At 40.7% G+C, this 26732-nt stretch overlaps 1 protein-coding gene across 1 annotated transcript in view; it reads left to right on the forward strand.

The window, feature by feature from the left end:
- LOC104408118 (receptor tyrosine-protein kinase erbB-4) overlaps window positions 1-26732 on the forward strand; it is a gene marked incomplete at both ends in the record, with an annotated part of 83588 nt that overhangs the window by 23929 nt on the left and 32927 nt on the right. Inside the window, 7 exons of the mRNA XM_010017606.1 lie at window positions 3666-3784; window positions 7529-7670; window positions 9366-9479; window positions 10760-10886; window positions 16547-16620; window positions 18094-18184; window positions 19496-19695. Coding sequence (XP_010015908.1) covers window positions 3666-3784; window positions 7529-7670; window positions 9366-9479; window positions 10760-10886; window positions 16547-16620; window positions 18094-18184; window positions 19496-19695 — 867 coding nt within the window. The remainder of the gene's footprint in view (window positions 1-3665; window positions 3785-7528; window positions 7671-9365; window positions 9480-10759; window positions 10887-16546; window positions 16621-18093; window positions 18185-19495; window positions 19696-26732) is intronic.

Raw genomic sequence — 26732 nt, forward strand, 5'->3', positions numbered from 1 at the left:
CAATATTGAGTTTGATTTGCTTTGCTTTGGGGAAGACCCTTCACTGCAAATTGTCTTGAATACGAGCCCTTAAAAACATTCAGAGCCCACTAAGCTCTTCTCTGTCTTAGTATGTGGTGCCACTTAAGATACCTGATCAGCCCTTCTCAGAACTGGACCCTCAGTAGCAGTTACAATGCAAATACAGCATGCACTGAACCAGAAGATAAATATCGTATATAGTGGCCTTTTCCTAGCATGAAGTGTTGACATTTCTGTTGGCGCTGTTGGTGTTGCAAGCAAAATACACATTTAGGGAAGACCAGTGACAAACCTTAGCTGTAACTGTAAATTTTGCAAACCCCTTTATAACTTCCTAGTCTTGAGGCAAACCCAAGATGTTCCCTATCCTGAACAGCATGATAGAGGCCCTCGTTAGGCTGGCACATAATCATAAGCAGAGTATGCTGTTGAAGTATTGTGCTGAAAAGGGGGCCATATCCCAGTGGTCAGGTTTGGTGCTGGGGATGCTTTTGCTTTTTCAAAGAAGGAAACATACTCCAGCATATATTGGTGTGGTCTCTGAGGGAATTTTAAGAACAGAAATTACAATATGTATAACCTTACACATTGCACAAGCCTTACTGTGGGGCTCTAGAGGAGAGTGAATGAGAAGATTTTGTCCTAGCCTAATAGTGTGAAAACTGCTGAAGAGATGGCAGTAAATTGCTTAAATCCATTGCTGTTGTTGGAGCTTGTTCCCCACCACTGTTTAAACCACGCAGCCTCGGGAAGTGTTATTATCTGCAGCTCTGCTTGAAAGAAGTGTGTAACCCTGCAAATACACATCTTGGCTCACTCCAAATAATAGCTTATGAGTGAGTTGGTGGGAAGACGGTGCCTTTGCTCAATGTGCCCGGGGCTGCTCAGTGTGGTTTGTGGGCACAGACACCAAGCATGGATGAGAGGCAGGTCTCTCCTCCCCTGGAGGCAGGGGTTCACCCCCTCATGGCTGGTTTTTGGGGAAGCAGCGGTGGAGGATTCCCAGTGCCTCTGGCAGCCGATGGTACAGGACATGCTGCTGGGCCTTGGCCTCTTTGCCCTTCTAAAAGCCTGCCAGGAAGCCTCCTCCACAGGGAAGCAATGATTATATGGTGATGGTGGACATCTTGACCAGCTCCCAACAGCAGCTGGCACTGAGGTAAAAAAACGAAAGTTAATTAGGTGGCTCGTACTTATTGTCTACACAGTGGTGCTTTACACCGAGGCTTCCCAGGTTTAAGCAGAGTGTTAAATTGCTGTGGAGCTATGGCAAGGAATGCTTTTTAACAGCACCCTGCCAGTGAGCAGCCATGATGCGGTATCGTGTCCTCTTTTCTTGTTGTAACAGCATTGATGGTGTTCACCCGAAATTTAGCTCCTAGGCTCAAAAAAAACCCCCAAAAAGAAAGGAAGAAATGTGCTGCTGGTGCACGGTAATTTTGTAGGGTGATGAGGAGGGTGGAACCTGGGCACTGCAGCCTCTGCCTGCGGAACCATCTGGAAGGGTCTCAGAGGGACGCATGAGCCTGCTGTGAGGGAGGGGCCGCCATTTTAGTGCCCCCTCACGCTGCTGCCACCGGGAGCGGTGCAGAGCATGGCAGCGGTAGTGCCAGCCTGGGGGGCAGAAAGAGGAGCAGGCATTTTAACAAATGAGGTACGTACGGGGGGTCATGAACGGTTGCTGAGCAAAAGGGGGGCAGAGCATTTGGATTGTGCTCCCTTGGCTCGGGGGACAGCTCCTTTACACAAGTAAACCCAGAGGATTTCATAGAACCCCAGACTGGTTTGGGTTGGAAAGGACCTTAAAGCTGATTCAATTCCAAGTCCCTGCCACAGGCAGGGACACCTTCCACTAGAGCAGGTTGCTCCAAGCCCCCGTGTCCAACCTGGCCTTGAACAGGGCCAGGGATGGGGCAGCCACAGCTTCTCTGGGCACCCTGTGCCAGCGCCTCAGCACCCTCACAGGGAAGAGCTTCTGCCTAATGTCAACCTAAACTTCCCTGTTTAAGCTTGATTTGGGTTGTGGGCCAAAATGAAATGAATGTCCTCTGCTTCTGTGCCTCTCCACTGCGGGCAGAGGGGGGACTCTGGCAAAGAGGGTCCTCTGTCAAGTCAGGGTGAATCTGGGTCTTGCATCCCTTTGAGATGGGAGCAGTTAGTGCCTGGTCCAGGGCACATCAAGTTGCTATGGGACAGTTTCTGAAGTGGCAGAAAACAACATGCACTCGCTGACTAAATGAGGTCTTGATTTTCATGAGATGAGACTCTGTGCCTATCAGCTTGCGGTGTGATGGTAGCACACTGCGATGTGTGTTTTGCTGAACATATGCCACTGTTTCATCTTTCTGTCCTAATGTTTATCAATAGTGTTACTCAAATAAACAAATCCTTTTAATCTGTTTCTCTAGCAGTGCTGACAGCAAGTGCATTTACAGACATTTCCCATACTTCTTCAATTAGATTGCATAAGGCACGAAAGTGTTTTCTGACTGGGGAGTTGCCTCTGGTACCAGCAAGATGGAATTACTCTAAAAGTACATCGCTTTATTCCATAGATTATAAATGATGACTTCACTCTTCAGTTATTTCATTTTTATATCCTGAATAAATATTGTGTGTATCAAGAAGCTTTGGCATTACTCTAAGTATTTCTGGCAAATAGTGGAAAGAATTTGGATTGGAAAGTACTTATAAAGGAGTTCCTGATACATGAAATAGTAGACTCGAGCAGAAAGTTGGACGGAATTTTGTGTTCTCTGGCTTCTTCAAAAGTGTTTTCCATTGAGGAGTAATTAAACGTTTTTAACAAAATATATGTTAAAGGTTAATTACAGAAGTGTAATGTCCCCACTTCTATCAAAAGGCAGCTGACAGCACAGCTTCCTGGCATTCTGTGAGTGGTGGCTGATGTAGTCCTGTGGATAATATTAATTGCTTTTTCCGTAAAATAAAGATAGAGGCTATAACTGAGTAAAGGGAGGAAGATGCTCCACTTGTCGACCATTCTTTACACAAGACTAAGCCCTAAGGTACTGTAGTGTGGTACCACTTCAATCACTCTGCTTTCCAGTTGGTAGAATATAGTTGTTGCCCTGTGAATGAAGGCTGGACTGTGTTATTTCAAAAAGGTAAGCGGTGTTTCCAGATGTGTTCCAATCTGCAGGGTGTATTCTGTTCTGTTACCTCGTTGCCTGCTTGTCAAATTGGTTGCCATCATGAACAGCATTTGGTTCTGGGATTGCTGGTCTCCCACTGAATTTCACTTATGTACTCAATGTTGCTGTTCTTCATGGGGTAGAACTCACATGGAACTGGTGGACTCTTACGTTATTCTGTGGGCCTTTTTTTTTTTCATCTCCCATTTACAAAAACTATTAATTTGAAAATAATATTCCACGTGAATTTCCAGGGGTAAGAGCAAACACTTTAAAATCCTTCCTCCTCAGTCCTCGAGCAACATGTATGTTCCTAAAGAGGATATTGTGAAGGTGGACATGAGCGGCCAGTACCATTGAAACAACTACCTTAAAACTGGAGGGTTTATTCAACGCGCTGTTTGGTTTGTTCTTTTTCTCAGTGTGCAGTTGAAGAGCTCTCTTTTTAGTTCTGATTCTGACATGTTCGTTTTTCCTGCCTCCTCCTAGTAACGAAGACAGTGTGTGCAGAGCAGTGTGATGGACGGTGCTACGGGCCCTACGTCAGCGACTGCTGCCACCGGGAATGTGCTGGAGGCTGTTCTGGACCTAAAGACACTGATTGCTTTGTATGTGTGAGAGTTCTCATTTTTCTTGTTCCTGGCAGTGACACTGCAAATCCTTAATGCTTTAATCCATTAAATTCACAGTTTTGTCCCTTTTAATGTATTGCATGCACGCTCCCAGATTCAGACTGCGAATTCTAGCGTTTAATATTTTCACATTATATTAACATCACATTATCTACTTAATATTACCCATTAACAGATTTATAAGATCTGTAAATACAGATTGGGAGCCATTAATATGCTAATCTCTGTGATTTTTGTCTTTTGCTTTTTCTAACACTAACTTTTAGATGTGATAGGGAATTTTTAAAAGTATTTATCATTACATTTGAGCACAGCTTTTATTGCTGCTCTGTGTGCTTTTTTATTTAAAAGTCAAGAGTACAATTTGGCTTCTTTGTGAAAGGTGTTTCCTGCTGCTGCCAGGCTTGATTTAAATTCAGCTTTGTTACTGGGCATGCTTCTTAGTGGGGATGGAAGGAAATAGGTTTCCAAAATACTCTGCCTCACATGCATGCTACTACATGTGCTTAAGATGAAAAGAGGAAAAGGCTAACTTTTTCCTTAAACAAATAGACAGTCTGAACATACAGGCCTTTAGACAAATGTTTCTTCTCTGTAGTCAGTTATCTGGAGTAGTGTAAAGCAGCTTAAGAATCCAACACTGATCTCAAAAAATATGCAGCTCATCACGCAGAGCCAAGTTTTGCTAATGTTTTCAGGGAAGCAAACCTAGGGCTAAAGAAACCTAGAACTAGAGGTGGATTTCCAGAGGTACCCAAGTGACTGAACAGACAAATATCTATGAATAGGGTAGGCTCCTTTTACAAGGACTGGGAGGAGGGATCTTATGTTACAGCCAATTGCAGATGTGTTGATAGTGTAAGCAAGTGGATCATAATGAATGGGCCAAAATGAATCTTTCCCTGCTTGGTCCTGCAACCTGCTCACTGTTCAGGTATCGCTTGATCAGGTATCATCATTCAGGTAGGTATCATGTTCAAAACCACATTCTAAATGCTATTCTTTTGCTGCTGCTGAAATGCAGTGATGGCCTGACTTAACTGCTAAGATTTTACTAAAGCTGATCTTTGTTGCTGGGGTTTGCAGAAGTAGATACTGCGTACATGTGGTATGTCTGATCCAACACTCACTGGAAGTTCTGTGTTGGATTTGGACTAGAGAGATGGGGAAGCAACATTCTTGCTCGGGTCATGTACAATCTAAATAGGTAAAGGAAAGAGGAAAAATGCAGTTACGGTTGAGGAACATCCTCACAGCTTATGTGTTGGTATGTCTCTGTTTTCAAAAATTAAGGACAAGTTATTCAAAGCATAAGTTCTGTAATACTGCAGCCTGAAAGAAAATGAGTTAGCCTTTCTGAATTGTGGCAGTTATGGAAATACATATGCTAAAAACAACTAACATGTTTGTTCTGATCCAGCAGAGAAGCACCCAGAGCTTTATTCTCATTCACTCCTGGCCCAAGAGCAGTGCAGCAGGGGTCCGGCAATTTTCGGGACTAGTCATTACTTGCTTAGTACACACTGGGAGAAAAGTGTAACCCTTTAGGCTGTAGACAACTGTGCTTAGCTGTCAGCTGAGATACAGAACTTTAGTTTTTCCTTGTGTGTTTTCCTGTGCTTTCATTCACAAGTTAGCAGAATTTAGCACCAAATGCCAGAGGTTTGCATATATACTTGAAGAAATTACAAATATATACAAAGTATTCTAGTCATAAATTAAAAGTTCCCAAATCTTCTAGGTGAGTTTTTACTGAGAGTTGCCTTCTCTCCAAAGAGTATTGGTGTGCTTTTACTTTATGAATTTGCTAAACAATTATCAGAGGCTTTGCCATGTGTGTAATAAAGTACCTTTTATGTCAACAGTGGATGTAAAAAATGGGTTGAGGAAACAAACTAAATCAGTAGTTATTAATAAGCAAAAGTTCAGTTTATGAAGCATTACGAATCTTTTAGCATATTACAGCAGCTTGCAACAGCATCCTGTTGTAAATATGGTTTTAATATTTCTAGATAAAATTCATCAATCCTCCTCCATATGCTGCCATACAATCATTTGCATATTCAGTTCTAAGAGCAAGACAATAATAATCATCTGACATACTGCAAGCAAACATGCTTAACCAAAGTTTTAGAGATGTTCTGTTCTTGCATTAAAAACCAAAGTGGATTTAAACTTGAAATGCAGAGGAGGGCCTGGATTTGTGCCTACTGATAACAGGAAAGTGACACAACCCTATTCCTAGGGTGAACTTCTCATCCAGTTCTTAGTAAAAACATAACTGACTGCATTTATCTTTGTAAGAAAGAAAGGAAATCTGGTTCTGTGAGAAACTGACAGTTTTTATAATACGCATTGTAGAGAACCAGAAAAGACAGGATCAGCAGTTTGGCTTAGCTCATGCTCCAAATAGGACAGTGCCTTCATCATGGAGCTCCCTGTTTGTCCCTTTCAGCAGCAGATTTTGTCCTTCTCCCTTGGTTATGTTATTAGACTCTCTCTTCTGAAATCTTCTGACATGACAAGTAACTTCCCTCAGTCCTGCTGGTCCTGATCTGAATGGAGATAAAAGCAGCAGAACAGAGGAATCTTTTTCACTTCTTCTCTCAGTCCCAGCCCTGGAGGGGAGAGGACATGTGTTGCTGTACTTGTTGACTCTAAAGTGTCAGAAACGTCTGTATTTTTTACAACCTGGAAAAGGACCAAAAGGATTCAGCCCTTAACTAAAACTTATAAAGCAACCAGGCTTCTGGAAGACAGATTAGTGGAGAAGCAGTATCCAGTAGCACTGGTTGCTTGAACTGCTAGAGGGATCTGAGCCCAGCTACAGCTTTCATATTCATCTCAACTTGTTCATTTACGGTATGCTTTGTGACTGTTACTCCAACAGTTTCATATAACCTGTCGTTAAAGCCATAGACACAATATGTGGTGATAAGGAGTGTCAAAATCAGTGGGGATTTTCTATAAGTAATTATCAGCCTTGCATGGTCAATTATTTTCCCTGCATACCATTACTTTCTTTATCCACACACTTGCCTCTTCATTTGTCAGGGCCCTGTCCTCTGTCAGCTGTGGGTGGCTGAGCTTGAATGCTAAGTGATAGAGAGTCCTATTTTCTTTTCTCAGTGTGTGAAGCAACTGACCTTGTTAAACTTGCCACTTAGGGAAATTACTCCCTCCTGTGCTAGCTCAAAAGAAGTTTTTATCCCTCTTGCTTTCTAATTGGGAATTGCAGTTTTCAGCTGGGCGATGGACTCATGCTGTAAGAAATCTAAAGATTGGACCTCTGAGAAGTCATTAGCATTTGTTTACACTGACTATGATAAATAGTGGTTCGCTCTTGGCAGTTTTAGAATGTCCTATCGAGTTGTGAATTAGTTAATTGCAAGTAGTAACACTAGTTATGAAACAAATTACAGTGTTGTTATGTTTTTGTGGGAAGTGCTGTAACAATCAACTGTGTTTCAAACTAAAGGGGCTTAGTGAGCCCCCTTTTGTGAGTCTGGTATTAGCCAAGATCTTAGCAAGAAATCTAAGCAGCCATAATGAAGGTCAGAAAACTATATATGCACTCATCACTGTTGCAGCAAGTCTGAACCATCAGGACTGTATTGTAAACTAAAAAAGCCCAACCAAGCAAACAAACCAACAACCAAACCCAAACAAAAGCAGCTCTATGATTGAATTTAATGTGTTTTTTTCTCCCTTGTTTTGCAGGCCTGTATGAATTTCAATGATAGCGGTGCTTGTGTCACGCAGTGCCCCCAGACTTTCGTATACAATCCTACCACCTTCCAACTGGAGCACAATCACAATGCCAAGTACACCTATGGGGCTTTTTGTGTCAAAAAGTGCCCACGTAAGTGCTCTGTTACCTGCCTTTTCCTGCAGGGATGGGGAGTGTGAGTTACATTTCAGGAGCCGAACAAAACAATGAGGCAGTGACAGCTAAGTGCATAGTGCAGCATCTCAAATCACTCCACATGTGCTCGCAGCCTGTAATAACTCAGTCATGTGTTAACTAAAGGCAGTGACATTCTGAGTTGCTGACAATTCCCACGTATCCTGTATTATATTGATGTTCTTAAAAAAAAAAAAGAATGGGGGAATACACTAGGTTTCTTGTTTTCCTGACCACCGTTTGTTACATTCATGCTTTAGACCAGCATGATCTAAGTGAATTGTTAAAATAATTATTGGGATTATAAAAGGCTATAAATTTCTGTTTCAGAAAAATAACAATGCACCACCACCTGTACTACCCAGCAGTAAATGCTTTCATGAGAGTGAGGCCCTTAACTTGGAATAATGATGGTTTGACAAGATGTGATGGGTTTAAACTAAAACAGGGGAAGTACAGGTTAGATCTAATGAAGAAGTTCTTCCCTGTGAGGATGGTGAGACACTGGAACAGGTTGCCCAAAGAAGTGGTAAATGTTCCATCCCTGGCAGTGTTCAAGGCCAGGTGGGAGGGGGCTTGGAGCAAGCTGGTCTTTGGACCAGTCGGGTCTGGTGGGGGGTCCCCCTGCCTATGGCAGGGAGTTGGAACTGGGTGATCTTAAGGTCCCTTCCAACCCAAATCATTCTATGATTCTATGACAGAAAGTTACCATAAATATTTTCAGAGCAGTTCTGTCCCAATGAGGAAAGCCCATGTAGTACTGACAATACAATCTTAAAACCCCAGCGTAAATTTAGAAAGGGAGAGGGAGTTAAAAAGAATAATCCCATGTATCTAAAAACCACATGCTTCTGAGATACCAGACAGATGATGACAAGTAACAGAAAAACATAGAGGGTCATCACTTACACAGTTGGATACTGCTGTTTTAGTTAGAAAAATAAGGGAGACAGTATTCTTAGCATCCCTTTCATTCCCATCAAGGTTTACAGTTGTGTTGTGCATTTATTATTATATCCATAAATTACATATAAGAAGGTTGAGTAACCTACAATAAATGGAGCCGTAATTGAACCCAAAGCAAAATCCAGATTTTGAATCTCTGTGAAGAAGTTCAGATTGACAGTGGGCTGAGGCTGTCACTGTCCATCAAGACTTAGTTCTGTCTATAATAGAATGGTGGAGTTTTGAAGCAAGGGGGTTTTTGTTGGTGTTTTTACCATACACTACTTAAGGGATATGAGTCTTTGTCCAAATACTTAGTTGAAAATTTTCCCTTTATTTTTCCTTTCTTGACAGTATTAAGCTGACAATTAGGTAGGATCAATCTATATCCCCTTTGGCAATTGTTTTACGAGGGAAAATTGAAATACTTGTCATTTTGTGTAGTGTTTTATCCCAGATCTATATATTTGTGTGTGTATGAAAAAAACAGGGCAGAGCATCTAGTTTTATTTTTCTCTGATTACTGCAGCTTCCTTTACGACAAATAATAATACACTTCTGAAAACACTGAACATGAAACATTAATGTCAGTGTGGAAGTGCTGAGGTATTGATGAATATATATATATTGACAGAGTCCAAAACCATGTGTCCCAGTATTATTTAGTCCAGTGGTTCACTTTCTGCCAGTATCTTCTTTTCTCTTCAGACAACTTTGTGGTAGATTCCAGCTCTTGTGTCCGTGCATGTCCGAGCTCCAAGATGGAGGTTGAAGAAAATGGTATTAAGATGTGCAAGCCCTGCACTGACATTTGTCCTAAAGGTAGGCAGTAGTTCAGTATAAATTTCCTTGAATGTAGTCAATGCTGGAGCAGAGCAGAGCAGGGTGTTATTTTGGCGTGAAAGACCCTTCATGAGTACATTGGAGAGTATTAATAGCCTTTGGATACACACAGAACTTTGAACTTTGTAGCCTGTGTGAAGAAAATGAATAGAATTAAAGTCTATTATGTTGTAACAGAAATATAACCAAACTAATTACTTTTAGTTAGATAAAAATGATGGGTATTTCTCTGTTGGTTTTACAAAAATCTGAAAGAATTCTTTATTATGTTATTTTAATGACAGGTATTTCCTGGAGGGGTTTTAGAGCTCTCCTTTTGTCATTCCAAGGGGGGCTGTGCTAAAGCACTGGCTTCAATGTATGATAAGTTTTGTACTTGTCAATGTAATGTTAGATTTCCATTTATTTCCTCTGGTTTTCAAAAATGTCTCTGAGCATTTTCTACCTCCTTCCAAAGTGTCTAAAATGCAGGCTAGGAATTTTTCAGTGATGGTACTGTTGAGAAGACTGAAATCTATAGGTTACTTTGCTCTCCGAAGCTCCACTGGGGGGGACTTTCTGCTCCCTGCTCCAAGGTCTCAGAAGCAAAGCACCATGAGTTTTCCCACATGGGCCCATACCACTTTTCAGTCCTAGTGAAAGCCATATCTGGAAAGGATTCACAATGAAGCTACTGAAGTATGGTGTAAATCATCAGTCACTCCACATGGCCGAAACGAACACGGAGATCTCTGCGTAGGCAGGGTACTGACATGCTGAATTCTAAGTGAAGGTGATGTTCAGCCCTTTAACCTAATTGCAGTAAATAACTTTTTTGCTGGACAAATAGTTTCATGCATGGAAATGCATGTGTAGTGTTCCTGTCAAGCTCTTAGCCTGTGAGGAAGGAAGTTATCACAGGTTTGTTAAATGTTCAGGTGTACTACTGGTAGTTGCTATTAGAGGAGACCAGGTGGGGAGGGAGGAGACCAGGTGGGGAGGTAGGATACATTACGTGATGGAAGGCTTGAGTGGGATTTTGTGTGTTTCGTACTTGCCTTTAGATCCAGTATGAAATACTGTGTGCCAGTATGTCCTTCTGTGGGAGGTAATTTAGCTTATTGTTTGTTTTAAAATGGCATATGCTTCCTTAGGAATATGGGTAAAGGGTGCTGTTTTAACACCTCTCTGCTGCTTTTTCTCTGAAAGAGATGAAGACTCATGTTCTGATTCAGTAACTGTTTTTCCTAGTTGTTCACACAAACTCCTTGTTTTGGCAGCATGTGATGGCATTGGAACAGGGAGTTTAGTGTCAGCTCAGACAGTGGATTCCAGCAACATTGACAAGTTTATAAACTGCACCAAGATCAATGGCAACCTCATCTTCCTTGTTACTGGGATTCATGGGTAAGTGACAAAATGTTAAGATGTTATGTCATGTGCCAGCTGAAATGAATTGCAGCCACCTCTTAATGGTGACTTCAGGTTGCTTTTACAGGATCGCAGATCCAGGATAAATCATTTTCCTGCCTTCCATTATGAAGGAAACTGTTCCCTTGGTTCTTATGATTCAATCTCTAGGAAAAGAAAGGATCAAGTAGGCTGTTTGCACAAGAAAGAGAAAAGATGACTTTGATCTTTGGTTACATTACAAGGTTCTTGGTACTGGCTTACAATAACGGCTGATTAGAGGATAGAGGGGAGGAAGGAAAGGAAAGTTACCTCCCATTAGTTTAAGTTCCCTATGATCAGCAGGTCTAATGTGCAGAATATACAGAGAGAGCCCCTCACCTAAGAGAAATTGTCATAGTCTGGGTGGCTGTCTCTGCATATACATGCAAAAAGGCTGCCCTGTTGTCAATGAGCTTTGAAGTATATATTCAAGTTTCAATTGCAGAGATACACAGTACTCACTGGTATTTAAATCCAGTATTTTGGTTTAAATATGACTCTATATTGCACAAGTCTTAGTAATGGTTAAAGATGTACAGAACAGTATTTACAAAGTCACACCAATGTCTTCTTCTAAAGGACAACATTTCAGCCAGATCACTAGTGCCTTGCTGCTGGTAGTTTGGTGCACTGTGTGCTAACCCTTGTAACAAAGGTGAATGCATGGTGCAAATGCTGCAAGGGTGGGATGTGTCCAGGAAAGACAGACATATTGTTTGGATGGTCAGGTGAGGTCCCGTACAATTGCTGCATTCTTACATTGTGTTCTTTCTGTCATTGAGAGAACAAGCATATGATTGTATCTTCTTACTAATTCAAGCCTTCATGTTGTAATCAGCCATGGTGAATTACATGTGACACTTTGAGGTATTTGTGGATGTACCAAAATGAGCACAGTCCTCAAAATGCACAAATTAGATTAAAGCCTTTTTCCCCTTTATTGTGATAACTATGCAGCTATTTAGTGGTACATTAACAATGTGAAGTACTCAATTGCTTTTACCACTGTGTAGGCTTCAAATTTTAACTTGCTTTTTAGGTTCCTCGGAGCTTTCAACATTGCTTGCAACTGGTTGTCAAGATTTGATATCTTAAATATAGTTCCCAAACTAATTCCATGTTTGCAGCTTTATGTCATAGCGAAGACGCGATTAACTGAGTATCTGTAGGTTAATCTGACATGGAATTCTGGCATTAATAGTGCCACCAGATTTTTCTTTAGTCTTTCTATAGATTCAGATATGCTTAGATTATAATAAAGTGCTTGACACTAGGCTGCCTGGCTGGGATTTCCCTACTAGGTGAGATGGAAAGAAACAACTTGTTTCCTTGATTTGTTATAGTTATTGATTGTAATGCTTCTCCTACAACTTGAATCCAGCCATGAGAAAGAGTTTAAAATCCACTTCAGTGGGGCCCTACAGCTCAGTGGTTCTCAAAAGGCCAGCAAGTGTGAGCTTTGACTGCATAGCTCATCTTCTCTTCTCCCCAGCAGGGAGTACAGTGTGAACGTTAATGTACCTTAGGGAGGAAGAAGGACTTTGGTTCAGGTGGTTTAAGGAAAAGCTGCTTTTGGACTTGTTGAAACCCTGGAGAAGGTCACACAGGAGCTAGCTTTCAGTTCATCACTCTTCTGATATGGCCAAATGACCGACTGAGGGGCTGGATGTAAATCTATTAAATCTCACAGGACAGGAAGCACACAAGTGAATGCAGGACAAGTGGCTAAAGCACATAAGCAATTTTGTGGGGATGACTCCAGTGTATTACATGTCAGTTTGAGTAGGAGAACTGTTGCAAAAGTTTCATTAACTGCAAAGTTACAGTGTAAGTCTTGTTGAAGATCTAAGTTAAAGGAACCCAAACCAAGCTTAAATAAAACCATATTCATCTGAAAAAGACATCTAAAACATGGGCTATAAAGCTGAGGGTTAATATATTTTCTTCTATTTTAGTAGAAGAATATAAGCCCAGGAAATGTTATGTTTAAATTGTGTAGCACTTTGTCTTTCATTCTCTATGAAGAAAACTCACTCCAACAAGACTTAAGTATGTGGACACTGAGTTCTGCAACCCTAAATATTTCCACAGCATAAATTACAGTAGTATATATTAAAAGAAGAGAAGAGGAGTTGGGAATTGATTAAAATAACTCTATATTTCTGGAAGAGTTTTTTCTTTACAATTTCTGTTACATTTTGCACATCAGTAATACAGGAAAGAAAATTGAATGAATGACACTAGCTACACAATTAGTTTGTTATGTAAATGGACAGCGTAGAGCAATGACAATAATATATAGATATATAGATATATATGTTTCCACTCCAACTTTTTAGTTCTGTTACAAATTCATTTACTCAGAGTGAACTTCAGCTTTCAGAAGTATGAGCTTCCAGTGTTTCACATTGGAGGGTCTTAAAGTCTAGCTTTCTGTGGGGAATTGAAAGATTTTCTTGTAGTGGCAAAGAATAACTCTGTAAAAGATGCTGAGTGGATTTTCTGTGTTTGTTTTCATAGAGAACTGTGATATTACAATTGATCTCATCAAATTTTTGAGCCTGTGGTTCTGTAGCCCGTCTTTCCCCTTCCTGAGAACCTGAACTTGAAGTCTTTGTGAATTTGTAATATATATCATAAAGTACTGCACATATCACTATGAATTTGTTTTATACACAATCGTAGAATCATAGAATAGTTTGGGTTGGAAAGGACCTTAAGATCATCTAGTTCCAACCCCCCTGCCATGAGCGGGGACACCATACACTAAATTATGTTGCCCAAAGCTCTGTCCAACCTGGCCTTGAACACTGCCAGGGTTGGAGCATTCACAACTTCCTTGGGCAACCTATTCCAGTGCCTCAGCACCCTCACAGTAAAGAACTTCTTCCTTATATTTATTCTGAACTTCCCTTGTTTCAGTTTAATCCCGTAACTCCTTGTCCTATTGTTACAGTCCCTGATGAAGGTCCCTCTCCGCATCCTTGTAGCCCCCTTCAGACACTGGAAGCTGCTCTGAGGTCTCCACACAGCCTTCTCTTCCCCAGGTTGAACAGCCCCAATGTTCTCAGCCTGTCTCCATACAGGAGGTGCTCCAGCCCCTGAGCATCCTCGTGGCCTCCTTTGGACTTGCTCCAACAGCTCCATGTCCTTTTTATGTTGAGGACACCAGAACTGTACACAGTACTCCAATCATTTATAATAGTTTTTATATAAATCAGATAATTATGAACTGGCTTTAATGAGTGTCCAGATGTTAAGTGTAATGAAGGTAGATCTAAATTTGTTCCAATCCCCCTGCCATGAGCGGGGACACCATACACTAAATTATGTTGCCCAAAGCTCTGTCCAACCTGGCCTTGAACACTGCCAGGGTTGGAGCATTCACAACTTCCTTGGGCAACCTATTCCAGTGCCTCAGCACCCTCACAGTAAAGAACTTCTTCCTTATATTTATTCTGAACTTCCCTTGTTTCAGTTTAATCCCGTAACTCCTTGTCCTATTGTTACAGTCCCTGATGAAGGTCCCTCTCCGCATCCTTGTAGCCCCCTTCAGACACTGGAAGCTGCTCTGAGGTCTCCACACAGCCTTCTCTTCCCCAGGTTGAACAGCCCCAATGTTCTCAGCCTGTCTCCATACAGGAGGTGCTCCAGCCCCTGAGCATCCTCGTGGCCTCCTTTGGACTTGCTCCAACAGCTCCATGTCCTTTTTATGTTGAGGACACCAGAACTGTACACAGTACTCCAATCATTTATAATAGTTTTTATATAAATCAGATAATTATGAACTGGCTTTAATGAGTGTCCAGATGTTAAGTGTAATGAAGGTAGATCTAAATTTTGGTGAGTCAGAAGTACTCATTCTTCTAAGGTAATGCTCTGCTGAAGTGTATGGATAAAATGATCTTTATTAGGACACGCATCTGCTGCCTGAGGCAGAAAACACAGTGGCTAGAAAAGATGTAGGTTGGATGTAGCATCTCCCTACTGTTTTCTTCTTGGTTGGGCTGCTAAAAAGCCAAGCTACTTTCTGCTTGTGTTGCTGCCTGTGAAGAGGTGGGACACGCCAGGGAGGGCTGTAGTTTTGAGGACAGACAGATGCAGCTAACAGCAAATGCTGCCTCCTTATCCCCCTTGCCCTGCAACAAGCCCTCAGTGCTCACCAGCTCTTTATTATCCCTTTAGTTGTCCATCTCCAGTTTAACAATGAGCTGAAACTCTCATTCTTGGATCTGTAAAATTCAACTGTATCTGGTCTACTGAAAAATCCTGGCTCTGCTAGTAAGAATGGCAGAAGATGACTGCCTTATTCTACAGTTTTATATGTGGATAAAACATAGCAGACATTTGGATGTATATAGTTTAAGTATACACTGTTTAAGTGTGTATTTGTATCTCTAAAGACTATCTTAGGATTTTGAGGTGAAATTCAGCAAGCTTATGTTTATTAGAGGCAAGGGTTTTCCGTAATCAGCAGTAATGCATTTTAAAAGCTTAAAATATTTCTGTTAAGTAGTCAAAACTTCTTATCTAGTTTTCTGAGAGCTCGAAATTGTTAAAATTAAGTGTATATGATGCTTCTGTGGCCCACTGGGTTTTATGTCAAGGTTCAAGAACTCATTTTGTTGCTGGTAACCTGGAGTCACCTCTAGGATGGTTAGAAGTGACCCCATCAGTCTGTCACTGCATAGACTTGTGAGGCCTGTCCCCAAAGACAGCCTAGCTGATTACCTGCATACTCCGGTTCCAGGAATGATGTCTCTTGGAAAGCAGAAGGAGGAGAAGTGGAAATGCATGCTCCACATTTACTGAAGATGCTTCCTACCCTTTGAAAACACATGAAAATACCATAACATGGTGTTACAGAAGGATTTTGAAAGGATTTTTGTTTGGGTTAGGCTTCTAGTTGGCCTCTTAAATAGTTGGAGAGTCTTTACTCCTTTAAAATTAGTAAAACCAAAAAAAGTACTTATTAAATGATGGCACCCTCAAAATCAAGATCAGCTTCATCCTTCTACACTGTAGCACGTCTAACTTTGATGTTTTAATGGGTTGTAGTGGTATTTAATATCTTAAGTGACAAATTTGGCAAGGATCTGTGCTCTTTGATGTTCTCTGTTTAACACCTTCTAGAAAGTGTATCTTTGTAATTCCATGTATCAGGAACTGGTGGCATGCTCTTAGTTTTGTTTTGCTTGTCACTCATTTCAGCAGGGGTTTTGTATGCAGTAGTATGGTATCCCAGCTGTACCATATGAACTGGTATTCTTGGGTAAAACATTGAAAATTCATCCTTCCTTTAGGGAGGTCCCTTATGGTTGTTTAGAATCCCTTAATTCTTCATGAGCAGAAGTATTTGCTGAAACAGTAATGATTTAAACCTTGAAGTTGCTAAGCACTGTTATTTTCATTCAAGATGACTTGGGAGAAGTTAGATACAGGTTCTGCAGGAACAACAGTCTGAAGAAGTTTGAAACAGTCTGAAGAAATCTGGCACATATGGTGCCTAAAAGCAAAATGAATAATCCCGAATACTGCTTTCTATGTGCTATGTCTTTGAGAATCTGATTCTTCTTTTATTTAGAGCATATCATTTTGTCTTTTTAATCTTTCAGAGACCCATATCACACAATCGCTGCAATCAATCCCGAGAAATTAAATATCTTCCAAACAGTGAGAGAGATAACAGGTAACATGCTTCTGATTTCCTACAGTCTGAATTGTTGTCATGTGTTGGGTTTTTTGAAGAACACAGGATTTGTGAATATAGAATGCCCATTATGTTTGGGATACACAGGCATCAGAAGACCAAGACCTTACTTGTTAAGTGGTCCAGGGGTCTTGGTCCCATGCTCGCAAAGTGGGACAAGTATTGCAGAGGGGGATTTCCTCACCACCTGGTGAGGAAAATGGTGCTGAAATGTGGGAAAGTATTGTCTTCACCTGAGAGCATTTGAAATATGCCTTGGAAAAAAATGACAAATGCCAATCTGCTTTTGCAGCTACTTCTATTGGTCTAACAAAAGATGCTGCCACAATCAGCTTCTGTAATTTAAAGACAAATGTATAATGTGTGGTAGTGCCTCCCATTTTTGCCTCCCATTCTAGCTATATGTCATTTAGTAAGGTCGTATAGCTAGAACTCAGTTCTTTGTTTTCTTGCATCTTGCTTCTTGTTTCCCCATTCAGGGACAGGGAGGAAGATGCTACAGTTTTGAGTTCTTGACTGATTGCTGATCATGTATAGATAGGGAAATACAGAAAGTAAATAAATAACAATTCTATTTTATGTCTCCCCAAAAATTCTTTGGACTTTACAGCGTGATCGTAGCTGGGTGGAGCTCAACAAGGGTTTGGCATTGAAATGAGTTCTCTCCCATGTGCTTCACCTCTCAAAAATTGCGTATTTCAGCAAAGCAGTAGGGTTAAAAATGCAAGTAAACTCTATAAATCTTTCCCTATGTCAAAGATAATCTGGCAGCTGGGTGTGTGTCATTTCCCATTCTTAAACACACTAATTAACAGTCTCAGTTCTACTACTTAAGTGGAATTACTCCTATGCTTAAAGATGTACTGCATTTCTGTCTGGTATTGAATCAGAATCATAGGGAACTGCACAGTATAGAGGTCTGTGTAGCACAGAATTGTTAGTCCCACATACTTGTGCAGAGGTTGCTCTCTGGTGCTGAAGAGTCCTCACACACACATAGAAGAGAATGCAAAGTCTTTGTTTTAGGAAAGCCTTGTCATCTTTTAATGAATCATGACAGGTCTCTGAACTGCTGTCCAAAGTGTCTAGCACATTTTAAGATGGAATGTTCTTAATTCAGAGAAATCTTCATTCTTTGCTGCTGCTGCTGTTCAGAAAAGGCTTGGAGGCCTTGCAAGATTCCTGCCAGTGTTCAGGTTCACCCACGCTGTGGCTGTTGAAAGTGGATATTTAATGCTGCTGTGATGAGTTCTCCTTTGCTTTCTTGGAGGAGAGCAGCCTGATGAATTCAAAGACATGAGTCTGCAGCATTCATTACCTAATTATATCTTTATCTTAAGCCAGCAGTGTTTTTCATTTGTAGGCTAAGCCTATCCTAACTCATGTATGTGATAGAGCAGTGTTTATGGCTGAAATCATGGACATGCATGTTGCTGCCTTTTTCTCCTTCAGGGTATTTGAACATCCAGTCATGGCCTGAGAATATGACAGATTTCAGGGTGTTTTCTAACTTGGTTACTATCGGTGGAAGAGCTCTCTATAGGTAAGGTACCTACTTGTTGATTAAATCAGTTTTTATTAGTATTCAATGATTCTTTGTTCAGTAGCACAGAATGCAAGATCCTTCGGGAAGGCCATCATAAATTGATATATTTTTCTCTGTAACTGAGATATTCATGAGCAGTATCTTTGCTAATCAGTTGTTCATAATGGATAATACCTTTTGAATATAATGGTTTAAAAATGAATAAATAATGTCTTGGTTCATTGCTGTAGCTATTAACTCATTGTCTGGAAAGTACATTTCATAGTTTAAAATACCTTAAGGCATTAGTAGTAGAATTTAATCCTATTCCTGGGAAGTTTAAATGGCTGGGATTGGAAGGGCAGGTTCACATGCCCACAGAACAATGTGGTCCTAAGAAGTGCTAACAGATGAATACATGGAAGAATACAGAAATCACATAGGTACTTGGCAGGTGGGGTGTACATAAGCTCTGTAGAGCCATTTTTACCAGAAATATTTCCATATGAAAGCTCTTATCGAAGAATTGGTTTGAGGAAAAAATATATGGTGATTCCGAAGCAACCCCTCATTCCCTATTGTATGAATATAGTAAAGCAGTCATGGGATCCTGCTGGCATCTTAAACAGCAAGCCAAGCAGAATGGGAAGAGCAGTGAAACCTGGAGATTGAGTTACAGCCCAGCATTCTGTTCCGAAGCAGCAATTTTTATTTGGAACAGCTGGAAAACAATTACAATCATTAAAATACAATAACCTAAAGGGTGCCCAGAAACTGGATATTGTCTTCACTAATCTTCAGTCATAAAAAATGTGCAGTCATTTCCATGTTACACAGACAATCATTTACTGTTCCTTTGATGAAGAAAGGCGATAACCACATATTACAACAAAAGAAAAATGAAATGTAGAAAGTGGGCTGGAAAAATTTCCTTGAAAATAACAATTTCTTCCTGTATTACTATGAATGATATTAATTTGATGCCTGACAGAAGATGTTAATACATTTTGCATGACTTTGTCAGTTTCTTCTTAGCATATAAACTGTCATAGTATTAATTCTGCTGGGGAGAAAAATCTGGATCTTATTCAGTTTCCTCAACAGCAGAATTGAGGAAACTGAAAAAGATTTTGATTTATCTGAAAAGTCTGTTAATGGCTGAACTGGAAGTAGTTGAATATTTGTTACCCCAAAATAGAAAGTTTTTGACTAAATTTCAGTTTTGCCAGGAAGATCATCTTGACAGTAGTAACTAATTCTAGTGTGAAATTCCCATCCAGTCCCGCCTTCTGGAGCTAATTCCTGTTCTCTCTTTTGTTTTCATCACAGTGGTCTTTCCTTACTCATCCTAAAGCAACAAGGCATTACCTCTCTGCAGTTTCAGTCCTTGAAGCAGATCAGTGCTGGCAACATCTACATAACAGACAACAGCAATTTGTGCTACTACCACACTGTCAACTGGTCCAGCCTCTTCAGCACACCCAGTCAAAAGACAGTGATTCATCGAAACAAAAAGGCAGAGAACTGCAGTAAGTGCTGGTGCTCAGAGCAAATATTGTCTGTGATGGGCTCAGCTAGGGGGAAATGGTACAGCCACTGACAGGATGCAGTGTGGTGAGAGGTGGCTGATGACTGAGCTCCATGGGTGTCGGTGGGGCTGTGATCATCTCAGGATTTGGCCCAGTCTGCCTCTGAGTAGATTTATAGGCAAATGAAATGTTTTAAGATCTGAACAAATGAAAGGGAGGAAAGAGAGAGAGCTGCTTCCTTACTGTGCTGTGAAATTTACAGGTCAGAGATCCGCTTTCACAAATAGGAATTCTGAAGGTCATAAATGTGGAGCAAACGTGGCGTTCATGAAAGGCACTGATTTTACAGATTGGAAAACTACAGCCCTTTCCTTATGGAGTGAGATTAGCACCTTTTGCTTCCTTTGCCCTGCTTTACCAAAGTGGCCCTGTCTTAATCCAGAAAGGTCACTTTTGAGACTGTTTTTGATCATTGAGTTCCTCCTTTCTGTATTTGACTTATCTGATAAAGAAGATTACTTTTAACTGGGCCTAACTGTCTTTCAGGAATGCTGATGTGCCAGTACCTGGACTGAGATGATGGTACTGAAAAGCAAATGAATGCTATGTGGCAGATGAAACAATTTGGTTATACAGAAATCAGGCAGCAAATAGCATTAATACAGTCATATTGTAACAGCAACACAGTTCATTTTAAGCATCTGTTAAACTGCTAGGAAGAGAGGAGATTCATTAAATTGCATTTAATGAACTGCATTCATTAAATGTTTAAGTGGTATTTCTGGGTATTGTGCTTTGACCAGCCAGAAATGTTTGGTTTGGTTTTGATTTTTTTTTTTCCCCAGGCTGTGGTTCTACTTTTAACTTACTCTTTTAGTTCTTTTTATTGTTTTGCTTTTTTGCTTTTCTTCCTTTAATTTTTTTCTCCCCTCCCTTTGAAGTGCTATTCTGCTCTGCTTTGGGAGAGTTTGTGGCTGTGCTCATCACTGAAATGTGAGTGTTCCTTCCAGTGTTAGGTGAAACACACCTATACATTTATCACTGCTGCTCAGTTATTGTTCTAATCTCTTCTCCATGTCAGAGCTACATGAAGGGGAAAGACCTGTTCAGTAGGTCTGTCTGGTTTTATTGTTCTGGGTTTTTTTATTGTCGTTATTATTATTTGACTATTACGTGTGATAGAACATTCCTTGGTAGACGTTTCTGTGTATGTTTGCAAAAGATGTCCTTGGCATAGGCTGTGGAACTATGGAGTAGACCCTTACCTTTGGTAGAACATTTTGTATGAGGGCAATGCAGAAGGCAGAGGAGAGCTGCAGTGTCTGCTGCCACTTCTGTGGTGAGGAAGTGTGAAGGGTGTCCTGTAGGTTGAACAGCTTCATGCCCTGGTGTCCTTACTACTGTAAACCCAGCCAAGAGGTGACAAAGGCAGGAGTAAATGAATCCAGGTGGTTGTCTGTGAGAGTAGCATAGCTCTGTCATCCAGAGATGACTGAATGTCATCAAATCAAAGATGATCATCATGTGATGATAATGGCATGTGGGAATGAAGCACTGATGAAGAGTCTAAGAACAGTCCTGAATAATGACATGAGTTAATCAGTTGCGGGACCAAAGAAGGCTGTACAGTCTCTATTGTCAACGCTCCCAACTTTATGTGGTTCTGAACTAGCTCTAGTTTCTTGACATCCATGAGCTTTGTATCATCTTAATGGCTTCTGTTCTCTTGTTTTTCTTTTTTTCCATCTTAAGGCTTTTTCTTTGCTTTGAGTTCTTCTGAATGTGAATCTTACTTGAACTTGTTAAATCAGTTAAGCCTTGCAAGGAATCAATATGCAATTTCTGGCGCCAGTCAGCACCTTTGAAAGTTGGAGGAAAGATCCTGGCTTCCCATGAACAACTAGCACCTTCAGTCTTGAAAGCTAGAGCATTTGTGCATGACTTGTAGTCTGTTTTTTCTTCTCCCACGTAGAAAGTAAAGTGTATGTTAAATGGTATAATATTTGGCACATAGAGGTGTTGCCAAGAGAATCACATCTGCCCAGGGATAGTGGATTGCTAGCTGCTTTCCTCTGCAGTGGGGTTGTAGTTTAATAGGATCAAGGTGTGAGGAGGATCCTAGTTCTGCGCTAGCAGTCTAGTAACAAGTGTATTTTGTATGTCATGACAGGAAGAATTAGCCCTTTGAGATTTCATGTAAGGAATGTCTTGGGCTGACAGAACAGAATCTGTCTGAAAAAGCACAAGGTCTTAATGATGTGCAAGAGTCTCTGTGGTTATATTCCAAGATCCTCGTGGTCCCATCTTGCTGGGAGATACACAAACCTGTGAACCTTCCCAAGAGCACAGGTTTCCTCTCTACCATATCAAAACTTGCTGACTGTGGGAGAAAATCTTGCTCTTGGTGCTCTTTGATGTTTTCTAACAGCACATTGGTTGTAGCTGTCTGATAATGATGCATCATTTGATGAAAAAACAACCAGCTCTCTGCAATTCCTAGAGATTTAGTATAAAAATAAAGTTGAACATAGGACTCATGTCTCATACAGTAAAGCTTCCTCTTTGCTTCAAGCTCTCTGCAAGTTACAATGTGTTAGAAGACAGTGGTAAACTACGCAATGGGGAGCTTCATAATATACTTTTTCCTTCATGGAACAGTTTCCCATTTGTTTCACTGGTTTTGAGAGCTTGGGGACATAATTGAACAGGGTAGTTTGGAAGATATTCCCGTATTAGTTGTCAGGATTCCTTTGCCAGAGACCTCTTTGCCTTTTCCTGTGATCACAAGTTTGAGGCCCTTTGAAGCAGCCACAACTGCTGAAACATGGGCTTCCAGGGCAATTGGAAACTTGGATGTGCTGTCACATCATCCTGTTGCACTGTCTGTCTTGTCACTACGTTTGCACACAAAGGGAAAACGTAAACTTTGACTTTTAGCTTATGGAGGGTTTGTTAGAGTAGAGACTTATTTTCCAGGAAGGAAAAAACTCCTAAAGGTATGTCATGAAATTTCACTCCAAAGTGATCTTCCTGAGGAAAACAAATCTCATTCGTTTCATTTTAAAGAAGTCACAGTGTAAGCTGCAGTACCAAGGGACTAGCTTTAAAAATGGCCTCTAACCTGTGTTCATTAAATGGACTGTATGTAATGAACACAGGCTAGCGGCCAAGTCACTCCCATCAGAAGGCAGTGTCTTAGACACTTGACTTCCTGAATCCTCCTGGGGAGCAGTGGTTTTCTCTCTCTGTACACATCTACGTGAATGGATTAATATTTTGTAGCCTTTTGAGAGCCAGCATTAGATGAGAAGAGCTATCTTGTTGCTTCAACTCTGCCTGCCAGTCAGCCCCTCTCTGGGGTTAAATGGGTTCTGCTGCAGGTTAGATGTCTAACTAAAATGCTTACAATTATGTGGAGTAAAGCAGAACTGTTCCTCAGGGCCAGATGCATTTTGCCAGCATCCTCCGAAACATCTTTGATTTTCAGAAAAGGCCAACAGACAGGGATTTGGGAAAGTTTTCTCTGAATCTTCCACCACCTACTCTAGTGGAAGGTGTCCCTGCCTCTGGCGGGGGGTTGGAACTGGATGAGCTTTAAGGTCCTTTCCAACCCAAACCAGTGATTCTGTGATCTTCAAACTGATAAAGTCATACAATCATAGAATGGTTTGGGTTGGAAAGGACTGTAAGATCATCTAGCTCCAATCCCCTGCCATGGGCAGTCAAGTGGAAATCAATTGGAGTGCGTTTGTGTAAAATGCAATGCACAAACCTCTCATCTAATGCAGATTTTTGTCTACTACTATAAACTGTAATGTTAAACTTAGTTTGTTATGAATATTACTAATGCAGAAAGAACGACTGTGAAGTTATTTGCTACATCCTGTAGGTAGATTTTACCGTTGCTCTCTACTGAAGTGAAGAATCTGCCTTTTTTTCCCAGCACGTGTTGTTTTCATGGAACAGTCAAGGGTGACTCATGTTAAATATGAGTGCATGCAAAAGAAGTGTTACAAAATACAATCTTCTTTTATGCAAAGTTAATTAAATAATTCCTTTCAGCTTTAGTGACACCTTCAGCATACAGGGAATCCTTTCTAGGCAAAGGTTGCTATAAATGTGATTGTTATGAATTGTCATTTTAGCCACCAATTAACAACTTGTAGGAATGATTCCATTCCTTACCTGGCACGATGCTGGCTGAAGCCTGCAGGAGGTTTTTCCTAGAGTTCCCACAGCTTTGGAACAGGCCCATAAGTCTTTAGGCAAGTAACAATAATTCTTCCTTTTTCAGATAGCAAATTTCCTTGTGTTCTGTCTAGGTTGGGGAAAAACATGGGACTTTTCTGCTTCTAACCTGTGTGACCCCATTAATAACGAATGAACACTTGTTCTCAAACTCCCAGTGGGAATGAGTTCCTGTCAAAAGCACTGTTGTTCTTTCATTCTGCATATGGCCGTGTGATATGCTGGAGTTCAGAACATTCTCAACCCATGGAAATGCCAAATAATGTGATTAAAACTGAAACATTTCTTCAGCCATCGCTATAATTAAAGAGGAGGAAGACAGACAAGCATAATGGGTGTTTATAAGTTGTCAAAAAAAACCCACTCACTTCTTGCTAAGATTAATTTATGAAAACATTTCTATGGCTTAGAAATAAGCAGAAGGAAACAGTGGTGGTGGTGGTGGGTTTAATTGCTTTTTTCATAGACTACAGGTGCTGCGTTGGCCAGATTTCAGTAGGGTAATCCTGATTTTCTGTGCTGAAAAGCTCTCTTTTTATTTGCATGAGGTTACTCAGCGCATTTTCTGAGCTACCTTGTAATAGTATCACTTGCTATTTGAAGGGATATTTCAGTGCAACATTGTGTATCTGCGTGTAAGTGAATTCTGGTTGCGGAGTAGTCTGACAGCTAAGAACAGTAGAAAGAAAGGAAATCACTAGTAAGGAAAAGTACAGTTTCAAGTTACAAAAAAGGTGAGAGAGCAAATAGAAAACTACCTTCAATGGCAAGAGTGTATAAAACAAAATCAGAGAATTGCTAATACTTTTAAGACTGAAACCGAGATCTCCAAAAAAACGATCTCCAAAGCAGGGTAGCTTTTTTATTGCATGCAATGTACTTAAAATGAGTCACTGACTACTAGAAAAGCAAGCAATTAATAGAAAAAGCTTGCCTACATAGAACTGTGATAGTTTTGGGGGTTGGTTTTTTTGCTGGTTTTCATTTGCTGAGTGTCTGTTAATCCCAGGTGTCCCTGCAGGAGGCAGTGTGAGGCAGGATTCATGGATATGTCTGGTCAGCCAAGGTCACCATGCAATTAGATGAGATCAAGGGAGATAGGCTCTGAAGGAGCCCTCAGGTGTGCTCTGTATCCTAAGGCATAACTGGGGTTCCCCTAAAATATCCAGCTGTATCACCCAGAACTTTTTTCCTGGCTCCTTCTGTAGGTAATGAACATGAAATAGGCCTAAACAGCCTTTAACACCAAGTCAGTGCACCTCCTAAACTGCACTGCACAGAGCCAGCAGGAAACTGAGGTGCACGTGAGTTGACTAAAAGTACGTGCAAAAAGGAACTGCGTGAGCTACACATGTAGCATTTGGTAATGCAAAGCTTTTGCCTGGTTCCTTTGATTTCCGTGAAGTTCAGTCAGTGGCAGCACAGTGGAACTGCTGACATCTATTAGTTGTTATAAAAACATTTAAAGAAAGTTAAGGTTAGGACACTAATGAAAAGCTGGATTTTTGGTCTCTGCTCATATACTGACTTCGTGTAGTGTGGCTTCTTTGACTGCAGTAGAATGACTCCTGATGTACAGCAGAGCTCAGGGGAAGAGAACGAGACATCTCTATGAAATGGCAAGCTAAATAGCTCAGGTTTCTCTTGCTGTGCTGGAATCTGTGATAATTAATACACTTAAAAGGAAATTAAATGATCACCTGGAGTTACTCCTACATTTAATTATGTCATGCTTGGCTGTACCTGATTTGAGCTTTGGGGCAAAAGACGAATCAAAAAGATACTTCAGAACACCATCTGGATGTTGTCATTAAGAAAGTGAGTGTGAGATATGTATATATACACACATATATGTATTCAAGCATTCCAGCCTTGATAAAACATGAGTGTGCAGACTTTTCATGTCCAAGGTTATTTGTGGTATAGTATTGAATAAGATAGTGCTCCTCTACCTGCTGAATTACACGTGTTGTACAACTAGGAAGCTTGCTGGCAAATGTCTGGTTCTTGGATCACTTTGTCCACAAGCTCTGGAGGACATGAAATCTTTGGTTGGTTTCTGTGCTGCTTGTAAAGGTGTAAAGGTGAAATATCCTTTTTTGGCAATGAATTCTGGAAATGTTCTAGGCAGAAAACCAGACAAGTAGGTGAGGATCTGCCATTTTCAACCTTGATAAAGCAAAATGTCCTATTGCAAAAAGAAAGGAAATTTGGAAGAACCTTCACTTCTCTTGTTACAGGCTACATGGGCTAGAAGAGAGGAACCATGCATACAAGTGCTGCATGTTTTTTTCTAAGTGCTTTCTAATAAATACAGTAGTCAGAAAGCAGGTGACTGGGACAAGACAGCTTGTATATATGAAAGGAGAGCACCCTGCCAGCGTGACATGAACTTCCTACATGTCAGCAGGCAAAAGGAGATGCAGGAATTCCTTGTTGGAAGTAGAAGAGGACATACAGACTAGGCATGCTATATAGATAAGAACGATGGGGCTTTGGCAAACATGGTGCCAACATCAAACAATGCTGCGTGATGAAAAGTGGTTAAGGAATGGGGTGCTGTATGAAGCAGTGTGCTCTCCTAGACAGTAGGCTACTCTGACAGACATTCAGTGATTCAAATGTGGGTCATTATACACACATGATTCGTTTGGAGGTTAATAATAAAGGTAGTATGGCACTTTGGGTGCTTTTGCAATAAACAATTAAAAATCACAGTTAATGGTGACTTTCCTTCAGCTTTTTCCCCAGCATCCGTAAGTTTTATTTTAGGGAGTCCTTCAGTTTGG

This window comes from Nestor notabilis, unplaced genomic scaffold (genome assembly GCF_000696875.1).
Source record: "Nestor notabilis isolate BGI_N333 unplaced genomic scaffold, ASM69687v1 scaffold1437, whole genome shotgun sequence".
NCBI lineage: Eukaryota > Metazoa > Chordata > Aves > Psittaciformes > Psittacidae > Nestor > Nestor notabilis.